General features: G+C 36.2%; 1 protein-coding gene across 1 annotated transcript in view; it reads right to left on the minus strand.

Moving 5' to 3' along the window:
- Positions 1–18,607, minus strand: part of lgr4 (leucine-rich repeat containing G protein-coupled receptor 4) — a 29,314-nt gene extending 10,707 nt beyond the window's left edge. Inside the window, exons 1-5 of the mRNA XM_028014461.1 lie at positions 17,703–18,607; positions 8,327–8,398; positions 3,833–3,904; positions 3,337–3,408; positions 844–1,059 (exon numbers count right to left, since the gene is read on the minus strand). Of these exons, the coding sequence (XP_027870262.1) occupies positions 844–1,059; positions 3,337–3,408; positions 3,833–3,904; positions 8,327–8,398; positions 17,703–17,884 (614 nt within the window). The 5' untranslated portion in view covers positions 17,885–18,607. The remainder of the gene's footprint in view (positions 1–843; positions 1,060–3,336; positions 3,409–3,832; positions 3,905–8,326; positions 8,399–17,702) is intronic.
- Positions 18,608–20,701: the final 2,094 nt, after the last annotated feature.

A 20,701-nucleotide genomic window follows, 5' to 3' on the forward strand; every position in this document is an offset into this window, starting at 1 on the left:
CCAAGAACACATTTCCACTGGCTATTATTAATAAGGGAACAAACCATTTTTTACATGCGACTTTAATATTATATATACCTCTGGAAAAAATTAAGAGACCACTTAAAATGATCAGTTTCCCTGATTTTACGTTTTATAGGTATATGATTGAGTAAAATGAACATTGTTCTTTTAATCTATGAATTACTGACATGTCTCCAAAAGTCCAAGCAAAAATTTTGTATTTATTTGCAAATGAGAAATGGTCAAAATAACGAAAACGATGCAGTGTTTTCAGACCTCAAATAATGCAAAGAAAACAAGTTCATATTTTTTTAGAAAAAAAACAATACTGATGTTTTAACTCAGGAAGAGTTCAGAAATCAATATTTGGTGGAATAACCATGAAGTTTTCAATGGGGTTCAGTCAAGTGGACTCTAATTTTATTTTCTAGAGCCAGATATGTCTGTCTCATTTGCAATCGGAAATAAACATCTTAGTTTAACAAAAAGCCAAATCTACCTCTGCCAGGGGCATAAGTAAGTAGAATTATTATTAACCGAGGTTCATAAAATGATCAGTCATTTTATGAACACTGACCTGTATTTATACTGCAGGTTAACCAATGATAAACAAAGCCAAAGTGTACTTGATCTAATGAACAAATTTAACAACTTATGCTGAAGACACCAATGTAAATAGCAAATTGCACTTCATGATCTGATGGTTACTCTGCTCTGTACACACCCTTCGCTATGGTAAACTCTCCAAAGAAACGAGTGAATCACATTGTAAACATTCAACGCCGCAGTGTAAAACCATATCCTAAACCACAATCAGACCCGAAGCTTAATAAGACTTACAGCACAACTAGACTAGTCAGATTTCCAAAGGCGTTGTCTGGTATATACAAGATCCGGTTGAGTGCCAGAGTCAGAGCTTGAAGATTTGACTGGTGTCTCAAGGAACTGACAGGGACTTCTGTCAGGTGATTGTCATCCAGCCACAGGTGGCGCAACTGTTGGAGACCTTCGAAGCTGTCGTCAGGAACGGTTGTAATGTGGTTGGCATCCAGGCGGCTACAGATCCAGAAAAAAAATTAGTGGATCAATCCCATGTATATGAAACTATACAGATATTAATGTTTTCAATGTCTTTAGTTCCCACATGATGAAATAAATGTATCGATTTTTTATTGAAGGGTTTCATTTTACAATTTCTGAAGTGCTCAGACTCACTGACACACATGTTGTCAATTTCCTTTGAGAACAGAAGCTTAGAATACAACAACAACCTTGATGTTTCTAAATATAATTTGCTGAATTAAAATAAACATAATACGATTCCATAAAACTTACGATGCTCATGTTTAAACGTTTTAATCAGAATGACCACAATCACAGAGCTGACTAATTATTACAGGGGTAAATGCAGGTTTAATATACGTGTCATTTAAATGTCTTTGAAAGTATTTCATTATTTTTTAGATGTGGTTTGTATGGTTGTAAGTATTCTGTTGAAGCTGCTGCTTTAAACAAACATCTCCGCGCCACTGTCAGGAAAAATATGACTGATACCAAACAACACTTCTAGATTGTACACTTGGACACTGCCAGTGTGCTGTGATTGCAGTTGATGGATTACAAAATAGCCACAGTAGTAAAACATTAGAAAGCATTAATCTGTACCTCCAACTGCTTATGAGCAAGCACTGTCAAATGTAAGGAGAGTAAAAGTCATGATGCAATCTAAGTTATAGGCAGACCTGTCCACTTCTTTCTTCTAATAATCAAAACCAAATTATGTCCACTGCAGAATCTCAACATAAAATAACACAAAATGTAAATTAAACTTACATAAGAGATAGGAGATGTGGAATTCTTACATTTGACAGAGATTTCAGATGGACAAACATTTCCCTTGAGATGATTGAAAAAAAATAAAGTTGTCTTTGTTTAACCTCTATGAGCGTTCTTTTCACTTGAACCAAGCAGTTTTGTCCTAGAATCTTCCCTGAATGCAAGTCTCACCCTCCCTCAAAATTCCTCAAGTATCTGCGCTGGAAGGAAAACAATCTTGATTGACATTTAGCTATCTAAGGCTTATTACTAACCAAGTCTTTTCTTTAGCATAGCATATTTCTTTAGCAACAGAACTTAAAAGTATGAATGAAAAAAAGATATCTGTTATAGACATGAAAAGGTAATTTAAAGGATACAGGAGATGTAAAGTGCAGGGGGAGGAAAAAACAAGAGTGATGGGTGAAAACTGAATTTTCAGCACATTTCGACAGCTGAACTCATTACTCCAAGTCCCTGTCAAGCTCAAAGGCACATTGTGGAGGGAGGCAACAGATACAAAGCTAAGACCTTCAAACTGTATCAAATATGAAGGCAAGTGGGGGAGGAAGCTTTGAACGATAACATTTTACACGCAGAAACAAGATGAAATACACAATCTTCTAAAAAAGAAAAACAGGACAAACTGAAAATGAGCAAAAATAATGCCTGAGTACACAAAGGTTATTGTTAAGAAGAGGAAAGTTGTCACATATAATCTAGCCTTCTCATAACAAGTGAGGGCATTTTGTGATGCAGTAGTTATATACAAGAATGTAAAACCAAAATTCAACATGATTAAGACAGTCTCAAATTACGATATTTGCCCCTCAATTGGATATTTCAAGTAAAAAAAAAACACCTCTTACAATAATCCCCAAGACTTGGTGATTATTTGTTTAGTATGTGAAATAAATGCAGACTACAGAACAGAATAGTCATTCAGGCAGATAACAAGTCAGAGTGTTGGAATGAATACTAGCAATAAAACCCTAACAAGGTCAGTGCAAACATTTTGGAATTTGGGAGGTAAAATGTTTATTATTGCGATGACACACGTCTGTAACATGTTATCTTGACTGTTAGCAGATAATCAGACGGAGTTTTGAATTAGATTTGTATAATCAACACTGAATAGAAAGCAAAGCTGAAGTGCTGGGGGAATTAAAGAGATTTATCTGTTGCTGCAGTGCTCATTTCAATGGTGTGAACTGCACATGCACTCTGATTAGAGCGCTCTGTACTTGACTTTAACTTTTCACATAACATGTACCAATTTATTTATTTTTTTTTACTGTGACAGCAGAGACACATAAACACATATGATGAAGATGCATATAAAACCTTAGTTCTGCTTTTGGAATAGCCTTGGATACTTGTGGTATTGTGTATACTTGTGGTATTACTGCTGGACAGGAAGCTCCACCCAAATATAAAGGTTTTGCAAAAGAAAACACCCATAAATAATTATGAAAACACATATGTGCATATATGTGTGTGTTCATACTGAAGACTTACAGAGACTGGAGCGAGTGAAGGCTTTTCAACGCTGCATTGGGGACAGATTTAAGTTGATTATTTTGCAGCATCCTGAAAGGAAAAAAAAACAAAAAACGATTCAAATGTCAACCAATGTCACACATCTAAAGCTTAATCAATGAACACAGGCAGGTGCAATCCAATTCAGTTGGTGAAGAAAACTGGACTACGACTTATTTATTTCTGTTGATATAAAATCAACAGAAATGCCCTTTGTGTATCTTTTAGGACATACAATGTGTGCACAACTAGTCTGATGCAACCTGGCTGATGAAGCACTAAAATTAAAGCAGTTCTTGTATTCACTGTTCTGTTGGTGCTGCCTCAGAAATTTTGGGCCGAGATGAACAAAATGCATGCTACACCAAACTTCACCGTTTACACTCAGCCTGTCATGCGGAAAACTTTATATTGCCATATTTGTAAGTCTGTATGCAGATGTTTGTGTACATTGGCAGGGAGGGAGCATGCTTACAGGACTTTGAGCTGATGCAGACCAGACAGGGCGTCAGGGTGGATGAATGTCAGGTCATTCCCAGCAAGTCGTCTGGATGAGATAATGAGTCAAAATTATATTTAATTATTAAGCTTGTACACATTTCAAAAGTACTCAAAAACATTCACTATACTTTATCTCTTTGTATTGAAACTGTAAAGTACAACAGATTTTTAAATTAATCATCGCTTTAGTTTTAAAACTCCACATGCCCCGGGCAGCTTAGGTTCCACCTCTCAAGCTGATTATGAAACTCAAAGTGACAAAGACATGTACCTTTGTCATGGACTGTCGTCACTTCTTCTATCGCCCAACACAGATTAGACCTGCCTATGGATAACTATTTCGTTAGATCCCCTTTTTTAGTAACTGCAACTTCAACAACCAGTGGTCCTTTCACAAAAACATTGAAAAAATAGTTAATCCCTCTTAGGGTTACACAACCTATATTCCAATGAAACTGTTATTATCAAACAGCTGCTTCAGTGCGTGTCAAAATTATTTAAGAGAGGGGACACCTCCCTTTCCTGCTGGGAACAGGAAGTAAATAGGAAACCTGGGTGTAAATAAGCATGGGACAAGCTGACTGGGACATGGAGCCCAAGTACACTATCTTGCCTGAGAGATTAGCAGGAGATTTATCGCCATGCAACATGAGTCAGACCAGGCTGAATTCCCAGCAACAAGAGCTGCTATGTGTGAAGCTGAGAACCAGAACTGACTATGTTAGAGCACCAGTAGGTGTGAGAGATTATGCAACCCTGGCCTGGAGTTTGTTGAGAGTGCTACCTATCTATTCGTGGATATTCAAATGGGGAGTTTTTTTAGTTTTTTTTTTACTTTGGTTTAGCACCACAGGCAAATAAACTGTGAGACTGCATCCTTTTAGAAAGTGTGTCTGTTGGACAACTTCATACTTTAGGAGGTACTAAGACATGTTGCTTGACTGTATGCAATATATATAAAAACTAAGGGTTTGAAAAAAACAAGAATGTGACTGATATCACAGGGAAGCAGAAACCTTTACCGTTTTTATTCCAGCAGCCCAAGTCAAATCAAGTTGGGGTTGAAAATAATGATCATTTCTATTAAGTATAGAAAAGTACAGCCGTCTTATTTTTTTATTATATTAGTTAGTTTGTAGGTACTTTTAAGACATATTTAAAACAACAAGGTAGCATGCAATTATTTCACTCAAAACATATATTCACTTTTGTTCTTCTATTCCAATAAAACATTTGAGATGTTTTGCCATCTTGCTTTGTAGGTGATAAATAAAATAAAATAATATAAAACACAATAAAATTAACTAAAATAAAATAAAACAAATATAAAATAGAATAAAAATGGCATCTAAAATGGCCAGTGGCTGCCTCTTATGACACTGGCTCAACTCAGAATATCTGCACATCATTAGTAGGTGGAAATGTAATTTAATCCCTCGTGTATTTTGCATTTGAGATATTTGTTATGAAAATAGTCAAGGTTTCTGAAAACCAACATGATGTAATGACATCTTAGTTACCCAAAGTCCCTGATAAATATTTGCTATTAATTTATGCTTACAGGGAAGCTATTAATTTAGATCATAAAATTCAAATCAAACAACTGCCAACACCAGGATATTAAAATACAGTGGCTGCCACTCCAAGTTAAAATGTATGAATAGTCAGTATCTTCGAAAAACATTTAGGAAAAAATTTGATTGAAAACCAAATTAATCAAAATAATAATCTTCAAAAAGACAGTAAAATGAACCAAGTTTTATTTGGTAACTGCAAATAAGAACAAAGGATTTGACAAATGTTTCGGTTTGGCTACCGGTTTCACAACCGAAAGTGCTTCTCTCCTTTAACCTTTCAGGTGATTTATCACCTGTTGCTCCAGGGCTTCGACAGCTGTCACGAAGAAGAGACACACTCTTCTAGTTGTGCAACACTACTCCAACAAGTCTACCTTACACTGTAAATTAAATGACAAAGTTTAAACTTTTTCTTTGGTACATCATTATACATAAAAACCAAACTCCACCTCACACACATACACTCTCGATATGTTTCTACATGTTCAAGACAGTTTTTGTACCGCCTGTTAAACAGGTGACACAAATGATGAAGTGAACAGTATGACTTCAATTCTTATGTGCATTTTTGCCAAATGAACACATCTCATTTCAGATACATACCTGCCCTGGTTTGAGTCAGTTTAATGTACATATAGTTCATAATGTTTCTTTACTACTTGCAAAAATATTCACAACTTTTCAACTTATTCCACACTTTTATGTTATAAGATAAATTTACTTTAGTTTTACTTTGTGGTGTAATAGCGAAGTAGAAGAAAAGCCAATAGATGGTTTTGAAAGTTTTTAGATAGTAAAATTTTAAAGAAATAAGGCGTGCATTTGTACTGCGCCCCTGGAGTCAATATTTTAAATTCAATCACCTTTGCACTTGCAGAGACTGACATTTTACCCATTCAATCAGAATTATGGCTGCATCTTTAGGTACTTGTACTGGAAGAACGCCAGCCTCAACTTAAATTTTTCAGCTGCTCAAACAGGCTTTTTCTATATTTAGTTCCCTCCATATTCCCATCAGCTCAGACCAGCTTCAACTTCCCTTCTGAAGAGAATCATCGCAGCAGCATGATACTGCCAAGACCAAGTGTGGGGAAAGTGTGTTCATGGTTAAACTACATGCAACAGTTTTGGTCTCACCTGACTAGAGCTCCTACATGTTACTTATGTCCCTTCCATCTCGTATGACTAGCTTCAAACTGGATTTCTTCTGGTTGTCTTGGTGATAAAATATTGTATTATGCCAGAAAATATTTTAAAAAACCTTTGCCCTTTATTGCTTAAACTCCTTGATTATGTACTAATTTGTTTTGGAGTGTCAGATAAAACCCCAACAAAATACATTAACATTATTAAATTGTAATGTGATAAAACTATAGGTTCAGAGTTCAAAATGTATGAAGACTGTTGAAAGGCATGGTATGTAGATAAGATAATCCAATTTAAAAAACTGTCAGTTTATGTTATATTCAAACAGAGCAAAATATTCTTCAGTACAATGAAAATTTACCCATATTAAAAGTTTTCTGGAATATAATGCATTTCAAATATAGAAAGAAAAATGCTAATTGTTGCAGATCACAGTACATTACTAAAACTGCAGAATCATAAGCAGTCCAATGTTAAAAAATATAATTCTATTTTTTTGTTTATAAATGATGCCAGAGCATATCACAATATCATCTGCTCAGACTGGTACTTGTGAAATGAAGTTGTGATTGCTACATGGATAGGATTATCAATTGCAGGTTACCATTAAGAATATAAACAAACTGCAAAAGGAGACAGACAATATCTCTGTCATCAAGTCTGTTGATCTTCTGGGCATTCAGCAAAAGAGGTTGCGTGACTAAAAAGGAGGAATATTTTTTTTCTCGCTTGCTTCCCTGTCTCAGGATGGCCTGCACTCTGTTTTCCCCCTCTTTCTGTCAGCTCACCCTGTTTTCGCCCTGAGGGCCAATGCTCCGGTTCATTGACAATGCTGAAGACCTGAAGCAAAAAAGTACTCCAAAGTTTACAGAGACAAGTCTTCTGATTTGTTCTCAGAGAAACAAAGGTTACACAAACACACAAATTAACTAAGGGTTTATGTCAATCAAACAGACCATCAGTTTTGATGAGTTAGGACAAGACACTCGTCGTGGAGAGATCAGGCGAGGTTTTAAGTCCTGTTGCGATGGAAACCATTGTTTTGCCCTTTTCCTTCCTGCCTTGCATTCCTCTGCACAATGCGATGAAAACTAAATTGCTTCTCAACAAAGAAAATTGGATTGGTGTAAGAAAAAGAAGCGGGTGAAGCTTCAGCCAGCTGAAAGATGCACAAGAGCTGAAAAAACATCTTAACAAAGGCCAAGTGGAGCAGGAACCTCTGGAGAATTTTAATTCATTGGTCATTTTGTCTTCAGAGAGCTGCATGTTACCTGATATCAGGCAGACTGATTTTTATCTTTGACTCACAGCAGAACTAAGCCAGACACTGAAGTATTTAAAGAGCAAAGAAAAAACATCCACCAAGATCAGATTTATGCCCATTCAACGAGGTCCATGCGCACAGATGTTTTTGTTTCTACCCTCATAATTCCTTAAAAGCAAAAATCCACATCGGATGTCACATGACTGTTGCTTCAATGCATGTCACCTTGCAACGCCTTTTTAGCTGAGCTGTATGACATGCTTTTTATTTAACCTCCCTGGCTCAGTTCATGAACGTTGAGTGATTTGTTGCCTCATGCCTGTTTTCCACACCTCAGAAGGAGGGAACGCTCTACACCGATGCCGTGCGTCCTGCAGTGTGAATTCAAATACCCAGGTGCGTTTCATAAAGAACAGCGCTCATGTCAACACTGTACAGAGTAAATACATCCTTAACACGAGAAAGAAGGGCATGTACTCACAGTTCTTCTAGGTAGGGGAACTTCTTGAATACATTTGCTGGAAGCTCAGTGATGTTGTTCATACTCAGGTCACTGTGGAGAGAAAATACAAAAGCAACACAATGACACATTAGCTTAGCAGTCATTTAGTTTAAGATCTCGATGATGCTTCAAGATTGAGCTAATCAATGAGTTGTTTTACCTGTTAGTGATTAATAAAATGCTTACTTTGATATTTTTACTCTTTTCTCATTTTGCAGTGTCCTAGTTTTCATTTTAGACATGGAATCAAGAAATACCTACCTTATGTAATTCTAAAATCAACATTGCTTACAGCTGTTTTATGTATCTGCATTAGTCTAAACTCAAGAAAACGAATACCATGAAAAAAGCCCTTCTATTTAGCCCCAGGCATCTTCCTTTTTCAAATCAACAAGTAAAAACAGACATGTAGCTGCATGAAAAGTATGCATTCAGTACTTGATTTACTTCCTTACTAAATCCACTGTAAGTTTGTGTTTTTAAATTTTTACAATAATTGTAAAAAAAAACTTCTAACATGAATAATGTAATGGCACTTAACAAAAGAATAAAAAAACAGAAGTTCGCCATCATGCCTCCTGAGGCAGAGATGTAAACAATGAGGGCAAATTCATGTTTCATCTTGATAAGAATGAATTCCCTTACCCGGCCTAAAGAAAAGATCCCTAAGATGACAACACAAAGGAATACATGGCAATAACTGGGGAAAAAACCCCTAAACAAAAGTTTAAAAAAACAAGCTTTTCAAATTAAGGAACCCTTTGAACCCTCCTTCCTTTTTCACTCCCCAACTGACCATCTTGAGTTTCATAGCCAGATCTCTCTCAGACCTTGTGTGTGGGCCCCTGAATCCTACAAGGATCACATTGCTCTTCCTCTGCAGACCCAAATACACACACAGACACATATGCACACACAGGCTTTAAAATATGCTCCCTGACAGAACCCTCATCATCTCAGCGACCTATGTCCCATCTCCACTTACCTGCTTATCCAATTACCCTACGGACTATTCAGCTACAACGTTTCTATCAACATCTAGCTTACCACTATCGCCTTTTTCTACCTGGACTACTTCTCTGGTGGTGGTCTGCGGACAAAGTGTGTGTTTAGCTGCTAGTATTCAAATGGGTCCATCCCTAATTACATTTTTATAGTTTGTCTAAATTCTCAATGAATTGTTTACTGGTCTAAACCTTATGCAGGGCCTGGATACTGGAGGCCTCACAGTGACTATCACACTCTTTCCACCCTCTGTGCCTGGCTGCTTTACTCATCAAGGTCCTGGCCTGTCCCTGCTAAAACAGATTTCAAGAGGACACTAAAAATGCAGCTGTGATAAATGGTGACAGGCTTAAATGCTTCCACAAACAGGTATCTGCAAATTCCTATCCCATGTGCCCTTTGGATTTATTTCAGCACCAAAGCAGCAGATAATCTGAGAGAGAAGTGAGGCATGCTAATAAAAAAGAAAACAGAGACTTTTAAGGGAGAGGCCAGAGTTAAACATCAACAACTAATGTAAAGACATCACAGCAAATCTACTTTACAAAAATGGTTATTGAAAATGTTAAGCTTTCAAAATTGCTTTCCCTCATTTTAAAATCAAATTATTCATAGAACCCTGTTTACTACCTTGCAGTGAATGGTTTTTAATATTTCTTTCAGACAAAATAAATGTTCTGCATTACAGGTGTTTTAACAACCACAAGCCATGTCAGACATCACGTTTTGTTGTCAGTACACACACTGACTACAACTACATTATGACCACTAAGGGTGCACAATATAACATGAATATATTGTTGATAATCATATTTTTTAAGTTATGAATTTTCATTTTCCATGCTATTGTAATATTTAGTCAGTTGGTCAGTCTCACAGCAGCAGATGCTCAAACTGGACACAAATAACATTACCCAAAATGCTCAAGATCACAGAGTGATGCATGCACAGTTGAGAAAGAGAGAAAAGATGAAAATAGGCATAGAGGACCAGGCATATATTGCAAGTGCCATTGTGATGTTAACCAATATTATCACTACCACAAGATTTTCTAATATCATGCAGCCTGAATGAGTGCCCAATTAACGTAAAGCTTGCCATCATCAGTGTGTGACAGTGTGCAAGAATGGGTGAATGACTGTAGTTTGAAGCGCTTTGGGGTCCTCTAGACTTGATGAAGCACTACACAAGTACAAAGCTAAAGTATATTTCTAACATAACTAACTACAAAGTTTTACCTTAAAGTTATTTTGATCAGTTTTCAGAAGCGTATGCAACATTTTGAAGCAATTATTCAGTTTTGCTTATAGTCAAGTGTGCATGCGCTTGTAAAAACCAATATCCTTTTAGTTTCTACTTTCTATCTTGTTGCTTGTTCTTCTTATTTGACGAGCACCACTCATAATGCCTGCAGACCGTTCTGGAAATGGGAATGCACACAACTGTCTGAAACAACAAAACACGCCCCCTAGGAACAGCGCGCTTCTGTATGTGAGGACAAATATGGTGGGTATAAACTAGATCCAAGGCACAATCGTTATCACAACATCAAATATCAAAATGGATGCAAGTTGGATGGGCAAAATTATTCCAAGTGTCATGCAGCAACATCTTGTCCATATAAAATTAGCTGGTCCGAAGAATTGTTACTGTTAAGAATCTGAAACTTACAGAGAATAGTGGGAGCAATGGGATGATGAAAAACGATAAGTGAGAGGAATGTGGACTAATTTCAACTGATGCCATAATTGCAATATTCAAATGAACAAAGTTAGTCACTAAATCTAACTACGAGATAGGCAAGACTTTAAAATTAGCTTAAGATAAAACCAGAGTTCACTGTCTCCCACAGAAAGTTTTTCAGCAAGATAACTAATACAGCAGTTGACCAAAAAAAAAAAAACCCTGTAGATAAAAAGCAATACATAGTGGAAAAAACGTATGTTAAAAATATGTATTCTAGCACTTAACCATCTACAATAATCTATATTGTAATTTTTATGAAACTATAGACCATATGATTATAGGTCAAACATGTGAAGAAAACTCCCAAAACTGCAATAAGACATACTATGTTCTGTCCCAAGGTACACTCCTGGCATACTCCCACTTAAGAAAAATATTACAAAGCATCAGTGTTCCACAGCTGCAGCCTAATAGCATTCAAGCCACGTTCATTGCTGAATCCTATTTCACCCCATCCTCGTCAGTCTAGGCCTAACTTATACTGTGTGTTCGCTTCAACGTTTAGGACATTCCAGCTGTTTCAGAGGTGTAGAAGAAGCCCTGCTTTCAGTCCACTAAGATTTTATAGTTTTAATAATAACCATAAAACATAAACAGGTACGGCTTAGGTGAAAATTTTCTTCATTAAATTACTGTTAGCCAAACTACATAATTCTGTACTTTGAGTTCTTTACAGCAATGTTTTGGCAACTCTGTTAATTATTAACATAACAAATACCAGAGGATTTCATATTTAAAAACATGTTATTGTCACAGTAATGACATGATTAGACTAATGTATGCTAATTTTAACAAGCAGAGAACAATTAAAACAAAACAAAAACAAAAAAAAACACTGTTGTACTTATCTGTACCATTTGTCATTACAACAAATACAACAACCAATGAATGGTGACGTCTAGTGCTGGCTTGATAACTGTTTATATGTCACATAGGAACATACTGAAGTTGAATCTGTTGTACAAGGAATCCACCTTAAATAAAGTGCGAAAGAAGGTAGGGTAAAGGTAAGCCTGGGTGTAGTAGTATGGTAAAATTCAGCCTGGTTTTTCTGAAGGCAGTCACTCCTTGTGATGTGCTGTAGATAATTAAACCAGTGAGGCTGGGTAAAGCAAAAGAAAATTTGTATAAACTGCAACTAGAAATACACAGCTATTCCAATTGTTGAATTACCGTCTTAGTTTGTCATTTAATTCTGAATCGGCCTGGTAATGACCCACTCATCTAAATCAGGTGATGGAATCACAAAAACAACTTTAAAACATGCAGAGCACTCTTTCCCGATGACCAGAGTTCAAGACCATCAATGTGGTGTTAAATTCTCATTACATCCCCATTCTTTAAAAAACATTACTCGTTCTAATAAAACTACTTGTCTATCCAGTTTTATACCAACTTTACCTGAGTCTAAAGGGTGTGATCCTTCTGTTTTTGACGCCGCTAAAATAAAATTCTTCCATGTTGTTTGACATAGTGTTGCATAATGATAAAGTCTTTAAGGTGGAGAAAAATCCCACTGTCCACCCAATTTTCTAACCTTGTTGAGAAGACACTAGCCACACAGTGTAATGGTCACTGTGGCACTAACAGAACACTACACTATTTATTTCTTTTTTTTATTATTTATTTGGTTTCAAAGGATACTTCATTTGACATAAAATGTAATAAGCATTGCCATTTTGTATATGCAGAAATTTCAATCTGCATCTTACTTGGGTTATGATTACTTTGAATAATCAAAATTTAAACATGTCTGCTAGCAGTGTTAAGAGAAGACTTCTTCAATAGAAGAAAGTGGAAAGCAGTAGAAAATTTCCAGTTGAATGTTGGCAAAAACACAATTTATAATCAGGAAGCACCATATGGCATATACATCAATTGCTCATAATTAGAAAGAATCCTGTGTTTAAGACCACAGAAATTTAGCATGGTGGGATGCTGACTGTTAGAGTTAAATCTATTATAAAACAAGCTTAGAAACTCGTTTGAAGGAGCTCACAACTCTAGTATGTGAGTTAAAGAAAATTCAAAAGAAATTTACTATCAGCTACTCCACGATACAGGAAACATACTACAAGTAAAGGACATTAAGCTTCAACTTTAGGCAAAGTACTTAAAAAGACATACCTTCATTTAACACATTACATATTACCAATTAACTAAAATATTGTTAATTCAGTAATATTTTTTTATTTTTATATTTTTTTTCTTGCTCACATCAAGAAAAATATTGTAATTATAACAATATTCAACTAAAATAATGTAAAAAAAAATTTCTTGCCCATATCATCCATCACTATATTAACATCTATATAATCTTCTGCCTTCCTGTATGTAACTTTACAGCTGCTATGCTCCTCTTTGTTTCTCTAGCCTGGAGGTTGCAGAACCCTATGCATAGCTTTAGAAAAATAGTAAAGCACAGCAAAAATAATTACAAGAGCAAAACAAGATACACTCAAAAATGATTTTTAGTTTATAGTTTTTAATTAAAGCAGAGCATTTTCCATAATTTAATAGAAAGGATGCATCTAAAACTGTTGCTGAACCAGTGTTGGCTTTAAAGTAGATAAAGTAAAATGAAGTGCTAGCCCATTTTTATAATTTCTGTCATGTTTATTCAGACAATACATATTTGAATATATATATTTATAAAGAGCATCTAAATTGTACTTGACATAAGTGAAAATAAGTCTTAAAAAGGGCACGCAGATCAGCAATAGAAATAGATTCCAATTCCACAAATATTTCATTTGTTAATATCATTAAAACAGAGATTAAAACAAGATAAAGAATATATATATAAAAAAAATAAAAAACAGGAAATCTAAAAGAGAAATGCAGCTATTTCTTTAAAGAGAATGGAAATTAATGTTTTAAAAGAGCACAATAGAGTACTGAGGGCAAAATGAGTAAGGAAGGTTAATATTCCTCAATTCACGCTGCTTTGCAGCAGGACCTACTGACTAGCTCCTTTCACCGCTACTGACCAAGAACAAAAGTATCATTCAAATGAAATGGACTGAGGGCACCAATGTTGAAGCCAGCAAGTTCCACCAGTTGAGTGCAAGACCACCAATACCACCCCTTGTTTTTCCCCACGTCTTACCATTCAATGGAAAACCCAACCAAAACTGAAATGTAAAGGACAGCAAAACCTTATATCTTAAACTGGACAAGAATCTGTGCAATCATTATATAAACAACATCCATTTGCCAAGAGTTAGAAAATGGTAAGCTACATACTTTCAAATAGATTGTTTGCTTTATTACTGGCTAAGCAGCTCCGTTTTCTTCTCCCTCATCTGCTTTTCTGTGACAGGGCTGTTGCCACTACTTAAGCCAAACCTCAGTCCCAAAGTGAGCTGCAGGTAAGATTTTATGCCAACACTGTCAAAAGATTTATTGCAGAAATGTGTGGTCTTCCATGAGCAGGTTTTTCCTACAAATCAAGAAGGGATTTACAGCCAAATAATCTATTACACAATCTTGTGACTGAATGATTTCCTTGCCTACTGGATACTAAGGTCTCAATTTAGGAAGGATTTTTTACTGAAGTCACAACCAATCCAGTTAAACAACTTGGCTTAATTTTCTAGCAGATTTTCACCTTTTTCAGTGTCACAGCTTTGTAGAATGTATTGATTTGAAATGCATTCAACAAATTCCAAGTACTGTAAAAACAGAGCACTTCTACGTGAGGTCTTTCTTTAAGACATCAGCATATCGCTGCGGGTGCATTAGCCCAGAGAGAGGGAGCATTTGCAGCTGCAATATGTCACACTAATCCATCATGATCCCTAACCCCACCGCTCTACACACAAAAGGCCGAGGGAGAGGGAGAGGACAACTAAAGTTCACCAGACCAGGAGAACAAATGAACAGAAGACAGAGAGAGGGACAAACAACCTTTTGCATACTTTAAAACGCAAAGGTGAACCTATTAAAAAATTCCGTATTTAAACCTGCCAAAGTGTATTAGGATCTCAGAATTAAGTATCGAAAGATAAAAGAAAACAAAAAGTTGAAAACATGTCTTTTAAAAAAATATATAGAATAAAACATTAAAAAAGGAGTCTGTAGAGATAAAATTTTCATCTTGTGAGTTTATTACTTTTTGTTGTAATTGAGGCATCAGAGTAATATGGAGTACGGTTCATTTTTAGGTTCTAAAAAGCCTAACCAATCTATGATAACAATACTAATACTCAGCATTTTGTCCTATTTGTAGGCCTTGTGTGACACATTTTCGTATCTGTTGTTGATTTCAAGTGACACACATTAGTTTTCGTCCATTCAGTCCTACACCAATAGGCTTAAAATGTATAAACTTTGTCTGTAATTAAAATATTTGCTACTGCCGTAACCAAGTCACGCACTGAGATAAACAGTCGCCTAACTAAAGTCATAATTTCTTTTATTTGTCTTTTGCGTAAGCTCATGGAGGAGCGGTTGGTTTGGTTTGTGATTAACCTGGAGATTGTGAAACAAACTGTTACTCTACAGGGCAATCATCAACTGAATCAGCAACACTATAAACACCTAACCTACCTGGTATCCATTTGCTTTAGTTTCTATGAAACTTAGTCACTTCTTTTAAGGTGGCTATAACACTCAAACTTTGCCAGGGAATGACATTCCTCCACCCCAAGTTCCCTCCTTTATTTTATGTGTCTAAAACATAAACATAAATTAACTTGGAACAAGTCCATGCTACCCAAAAGCCCAACAAAACACACACAGATTTATCTATGTGACCTTAGCTGTTGTCAAAATAGCTTACATAACATTGACTACTTATCTTTTTTTTTTTTTACCAAGAACCAATTAGCAAATCGTTTCATTTTGTTTTTTGTTTTTGTGTTAAAATAAAATCTTCCATTTAGTTAGCATTAATTTATTTTCCAAGACAACCCGTAAAAATATATTTATTAATAAACTGCACTGACTTACGTCTGAGTAGTTCAGTTTGTAATATAACATGCTGAGACAGCTAATATGCCGAAATACTATATGTTAATGCTGATGTGATGGTGTCCACAAATTTATGGTTTTTGGAACTTATAAACACGGATTAATGTGTTACTTAAATCACAAAAAGGGCATACAAAAACTCTAGGCTAGGAAAGATGTGCAATGTAAAAGAATGCTGCAAATGATTTATTTAGCAAAGGTTTGAGGTTTTGCTGTTTTACTGGACTACAGAGATTATACACTTAATGTGGTACACCTTAAACAGTACACTAAATTAACTAATCACAATCAGCTTAATTTTGACAACTAAATTACATCGAGTAGTGTAATTGTGTTGCTAAGCAATACAAAGATTGCTTTAAGTTCCTGGTATGTAGAATATTGCCCTTTCCTACTTATTAGTTAAAAGTAAACAGAGTGAAAAGAAAAAAAGAGATTAAAAATGTGTTGAAAATGACAACATCGAAAATCTTTAAGCAACAAAGTATAATTTACTCAACTACTGAATTACATATAGGGAAGAAGAAACAGCTCATGTTTCACAGCCTCATTTAATAGCAACTTGTACAATAAATGTGTGTGAAAAACTTCCTGCGTTACCTTTTCAAAAGTAGAGATGAACTAATCCAACAGCCACTGATTGAATTCAACGCAATTATCAATTGCAATCAATTCATTCTTCAACAGTGGTATTTTGTTGGACTGTAGAATCATTAACAAGAAGCAGATTATTAAATTCAGATATAGGTCAATCTTGTAATCAATTTTATTAGATCAATGGTACCTTTATCAAAGGATATGAAGCTCATTTTCATATTTCATGGTGACTGTTTCTTAAATTTAACAGTCAAACTAAAACAATTTTTAAACAAACATGTTGGTATAATAGGAATTAATCTGGCTTTTAATGGCCAACACCAATTTTTAGTATCATTTGCGATTTGGCCTGATAAATGACCCATATATATATTTTCTGCAAGGGAAACAAATGGAAGCAGGTTCTTTAGTAGAGCCAGTAGCTTTAAATCCAGCAAAAAATGAAGGAATTGCGAGACCATTTTCATTTACTCATCAAAGCATGTCATGCAACTTCAAGATGTTTTTTATTGAACTCAAAAAGTACATGCTGTTACTTGATGCCTGTACAGACCAATTATTTTGATTAATTGGCTGAGTGGGTTGGGGTTACAATATTCCAGTAATAAGCCAATCAATTGAAAATTAGTTAACTTTGAACTCTGTCCAAGGAACTGGTCCATCTAGTTTGTGTTTAATTTCAATTTACCAAAGTCAAAATGGGTCAGACCAGACAGACAACCAGATATAATTATTGGCCAGTAAAAAAGCCTGATTGGTGCATCTATTCAAAACAATAGTCTCTTGCATCATGCCCAATTTTGCTGCTGTCTCTCTCTTTTAATCATATTATATTGCAAAATTATAAAATACAGCACTTTTAGGGCATTGACTTCCAGCAACAACAGAAAGAAAAAAAGTTAGCACAGTGATGTTTAACACCATGTTTTACTTATCTTGTCAGAACAGAAACTTCAATTGGAAAAAAAAGAGAGTAACACAAACGTGGTTCAGGTTATGGGGATTCTCATTGTGGACGCTGATTAGTACTTACAGGTAGTAGGTGAAAGTGCTGAGCCCAGTTGGGACGGTGGTCAGTCCTCTCCCCGAGCAGTCTGCTCCCCCATCTTCATCGCAGCTGCATGAGGGCGAACACACGGCCGTCGACTGCCCTTGACCGGAGGCGCTTGGACGAATGAAGCACCACAAACATATCCAAAACAAATCCACACGCATGTTTTTGTTTTTCCCCCCTTTCCCTGTCGGCTCAGGTGGAAGCGGTGAAGAAGAAGAAGAGGGCCTTTGTTTGCGGTTTATTCTACCCCGGACGTCGACTTCTCATGTGGTCGGGTCGGTTGAGGCATGAAGAAGGGATGAAGCCCAGCCGTCGCTTCTTTCTTTTTTTTTTAAAACAATCTTAACGTCCCCAAAACAAACGCATACTCACAAGTCCGACCAGAAACGTGAACATGAGCGCACAGCTAGCTTAAAAGCCTCGCACAGCCATCGAGGACGAGCACGTTACCTTGCTGTGAAACATTTCCCAGCCCTGTTTATGTCGTATTAGTCCATAAAGTAGCTCTGCTGGCGACAGAAGCGGCAGCCTACCTTGCGTTTTTTTTGCGTTTTCGCTGTCCCATTAAATAGCGAACACAACAACTATGCGCAATACGTGTTAATGCGTCGCTAAAAGCCTGACCCTTCACAAGCTTGAAACGCACAATACGATATTTTGCGTCCTGGTTTGTTTCCTTGCAGGAGAGCACCGTCAGTTTTCAGCCATTCCTCACGTTTCCCCCCCTTCTCCTCTCCTGACATCAACAGCGTGTTGTGTAGCTCGACAGGCACCCTACCGGACAACCTGCAGCACTGGGGCCCCTGGCCTGCGCAGCTCGGAAACCTGCGCTGCAGCGTTAGACTGCCAACCAGAGCACACTCCCCGACCACAGGTTTCAACACAGTCAGGTAAAACATCTCTGCAGGGCCATCATGACTGCTTATGGGTGTCTCTGCATGTAAAGAAGGGCATGCATCGCTTGTATTTACCTTTCGAGTTGTACGTGTCACATTTCAGAACTAGTGCCACAGTCAAGCAGACACTCGATTCACAGCCAAGTCATAAATTAATTTTAGAGTTTTAAAGTGATTCACTAATTTTGATTCTGTGTAAATTTAAAACTTAACAGCTTTGGCTATACGTTTTGTAAAGTTTATGCTTTACTATTGTGGTTTCTTTGACGATTAAGGTTATTTCTCAAGTTATTTACACATTGATTTGCTCTAAGTACTTAATGAAAAAAAGCATTTATTTTCTATATTCAATCAGTTTTGTATGTTTATATTCAGAATTTACTCTTAAGATATAAATCCTTAAAATAAAAATAAACTATAGACACTTAATGACCTTTATGGCCACTACTGATTGTATTTTTCTAACAGTGGTGTCAAAATAAACTTGGGTCCTCTTGGGTCTTGTTCAGCCTTTATGAACCTTTTTTGTCTTATTTCTCTGGCTGTTTAATTGACTTTTCAACACATTTCTGCCTTTAGTGAATGGCATGATATCTTGTCTTATTGTGGAGCAGCTAGAAACATCTACTTCTGTGTCAGCTCATACTTGTCTTTCCAATATATTATTGTCTACTTCTGGTGAGCATAATTGTAGCCAATACCTAGTGTGGGACTTTGCTGCTGTAGACTATATGTTTACAGATTTAACAAATTGTTAATTCAGAGTTGGTGCCTGGATATTTGAACTATTATTTGAGCCCATTCTCTATCTCTAACATCTGAGATCAGTAATTGTCTACACAAGTACTCCTCTTTCTGCAAATATGAGAAATGCTTATGCTTGAAAAACCCAGTAGACCAGCAGTTTCTTACACAGTCAGACCAGCCCACCTGGCACCAAAAGCCATGCCACAGGAAAATTGAACAGGTGTACCTATTAAAGTGGCCTGTGGGAGTACATTACGCCAAAGTTCTAGTTTTCTCAGATGTTCACTGTGTAAAATCCCAACCAGTTCTCTACCAGGTAATGAAATGCAACTCATGCAATTAAATACACTACACTGTTTGTCTATTCTCGACTCCTTTTAATGGATCATAAGTATATGGTTTCACAAAGTGCAGAACTCCCTGTACTTGCAGGTACTCACACTGTGCTTTAACACCAGTGCTTTTCTTCACTAATCTGATGTGATGGATAATTGACTGGGTGGAGACCTTACAAAAGGAGCTTCATGATGCACAGAGTTCAGTGGAGATTACATTAAGTACGCTCGGATAAGTCAGTGTTCTGTATGTGCCACATCCCAGGGAATGTTTGGAAAATAATTAAATACCAAGAAATTAACTCACGCTGCAGCACATGTAAAATAATATGCTGATAAAAAGTACTGAAGAGTAAAATGTGTACAAAGGTGTTTCTAGCAGAAATGCCTCAAAAACAAGTCCACAAAGGGTTAACTAGTGCCAAGAATGCAGAGGCTAATGACTCCTGCCTCCAGTGGGTTACACATTGTTGTTTTTAGGATTACCTTTTACCTTGTTGTCTGTTTAACCCACAGTGCACAGAAGAGCACAGCACTGAAGGTTTAATTACCTTAAAAGTAAACAAAAAAGTGAACAGCTCCTCGGAGTCAGGTTAAAGGTTTCCTAGATGTGGTACTTTGTTTTCTCTGTGTGTATTTTTGAAAATCAAATTGTTTTCCATGCACATCTGGGAAAAATGTAATAATTTTAACATGAGATTTCCTTATTCAATTGGTACAACATTAGGAGTTGTTCAATTTATCATCCTAAAAAAAATATGTAAGTATAAGATTTTCTGGCTGATTTAAAAGTTAACTATATGCAGAGGATTCTTTAAAAGAAAAAAAAGAAGGTATTGTTTTAGATTATCTTAGTTACTTAGACAGAGGAGAACCAGAAGGCATTGCAACCTGAAGTCTTGCTGATACTGTGAATGTGACCAAAAATCATAAACTAAGAATTACTCAATTGGTCAGAAAGTGCTGTTTTGGTTCTAAATCAATTAAAACACAGAACTTG

This window comes from Xiphophorus couchianus, chromosome 4 (genome assembly GCF_001444195.1).
Source record: "Xiphophorus couchianus chromosome 4, X_couchianus-1.0, whole genome shotgun sequence".
Taxonomy (NCBI): domain Eukaryota; kingdom Metazoa; phylum Chordata; class Actinopteri; order Cyprinodontiformes; family Poeciliidae; genus Xiphophorus; species Xiphophorus couchianus.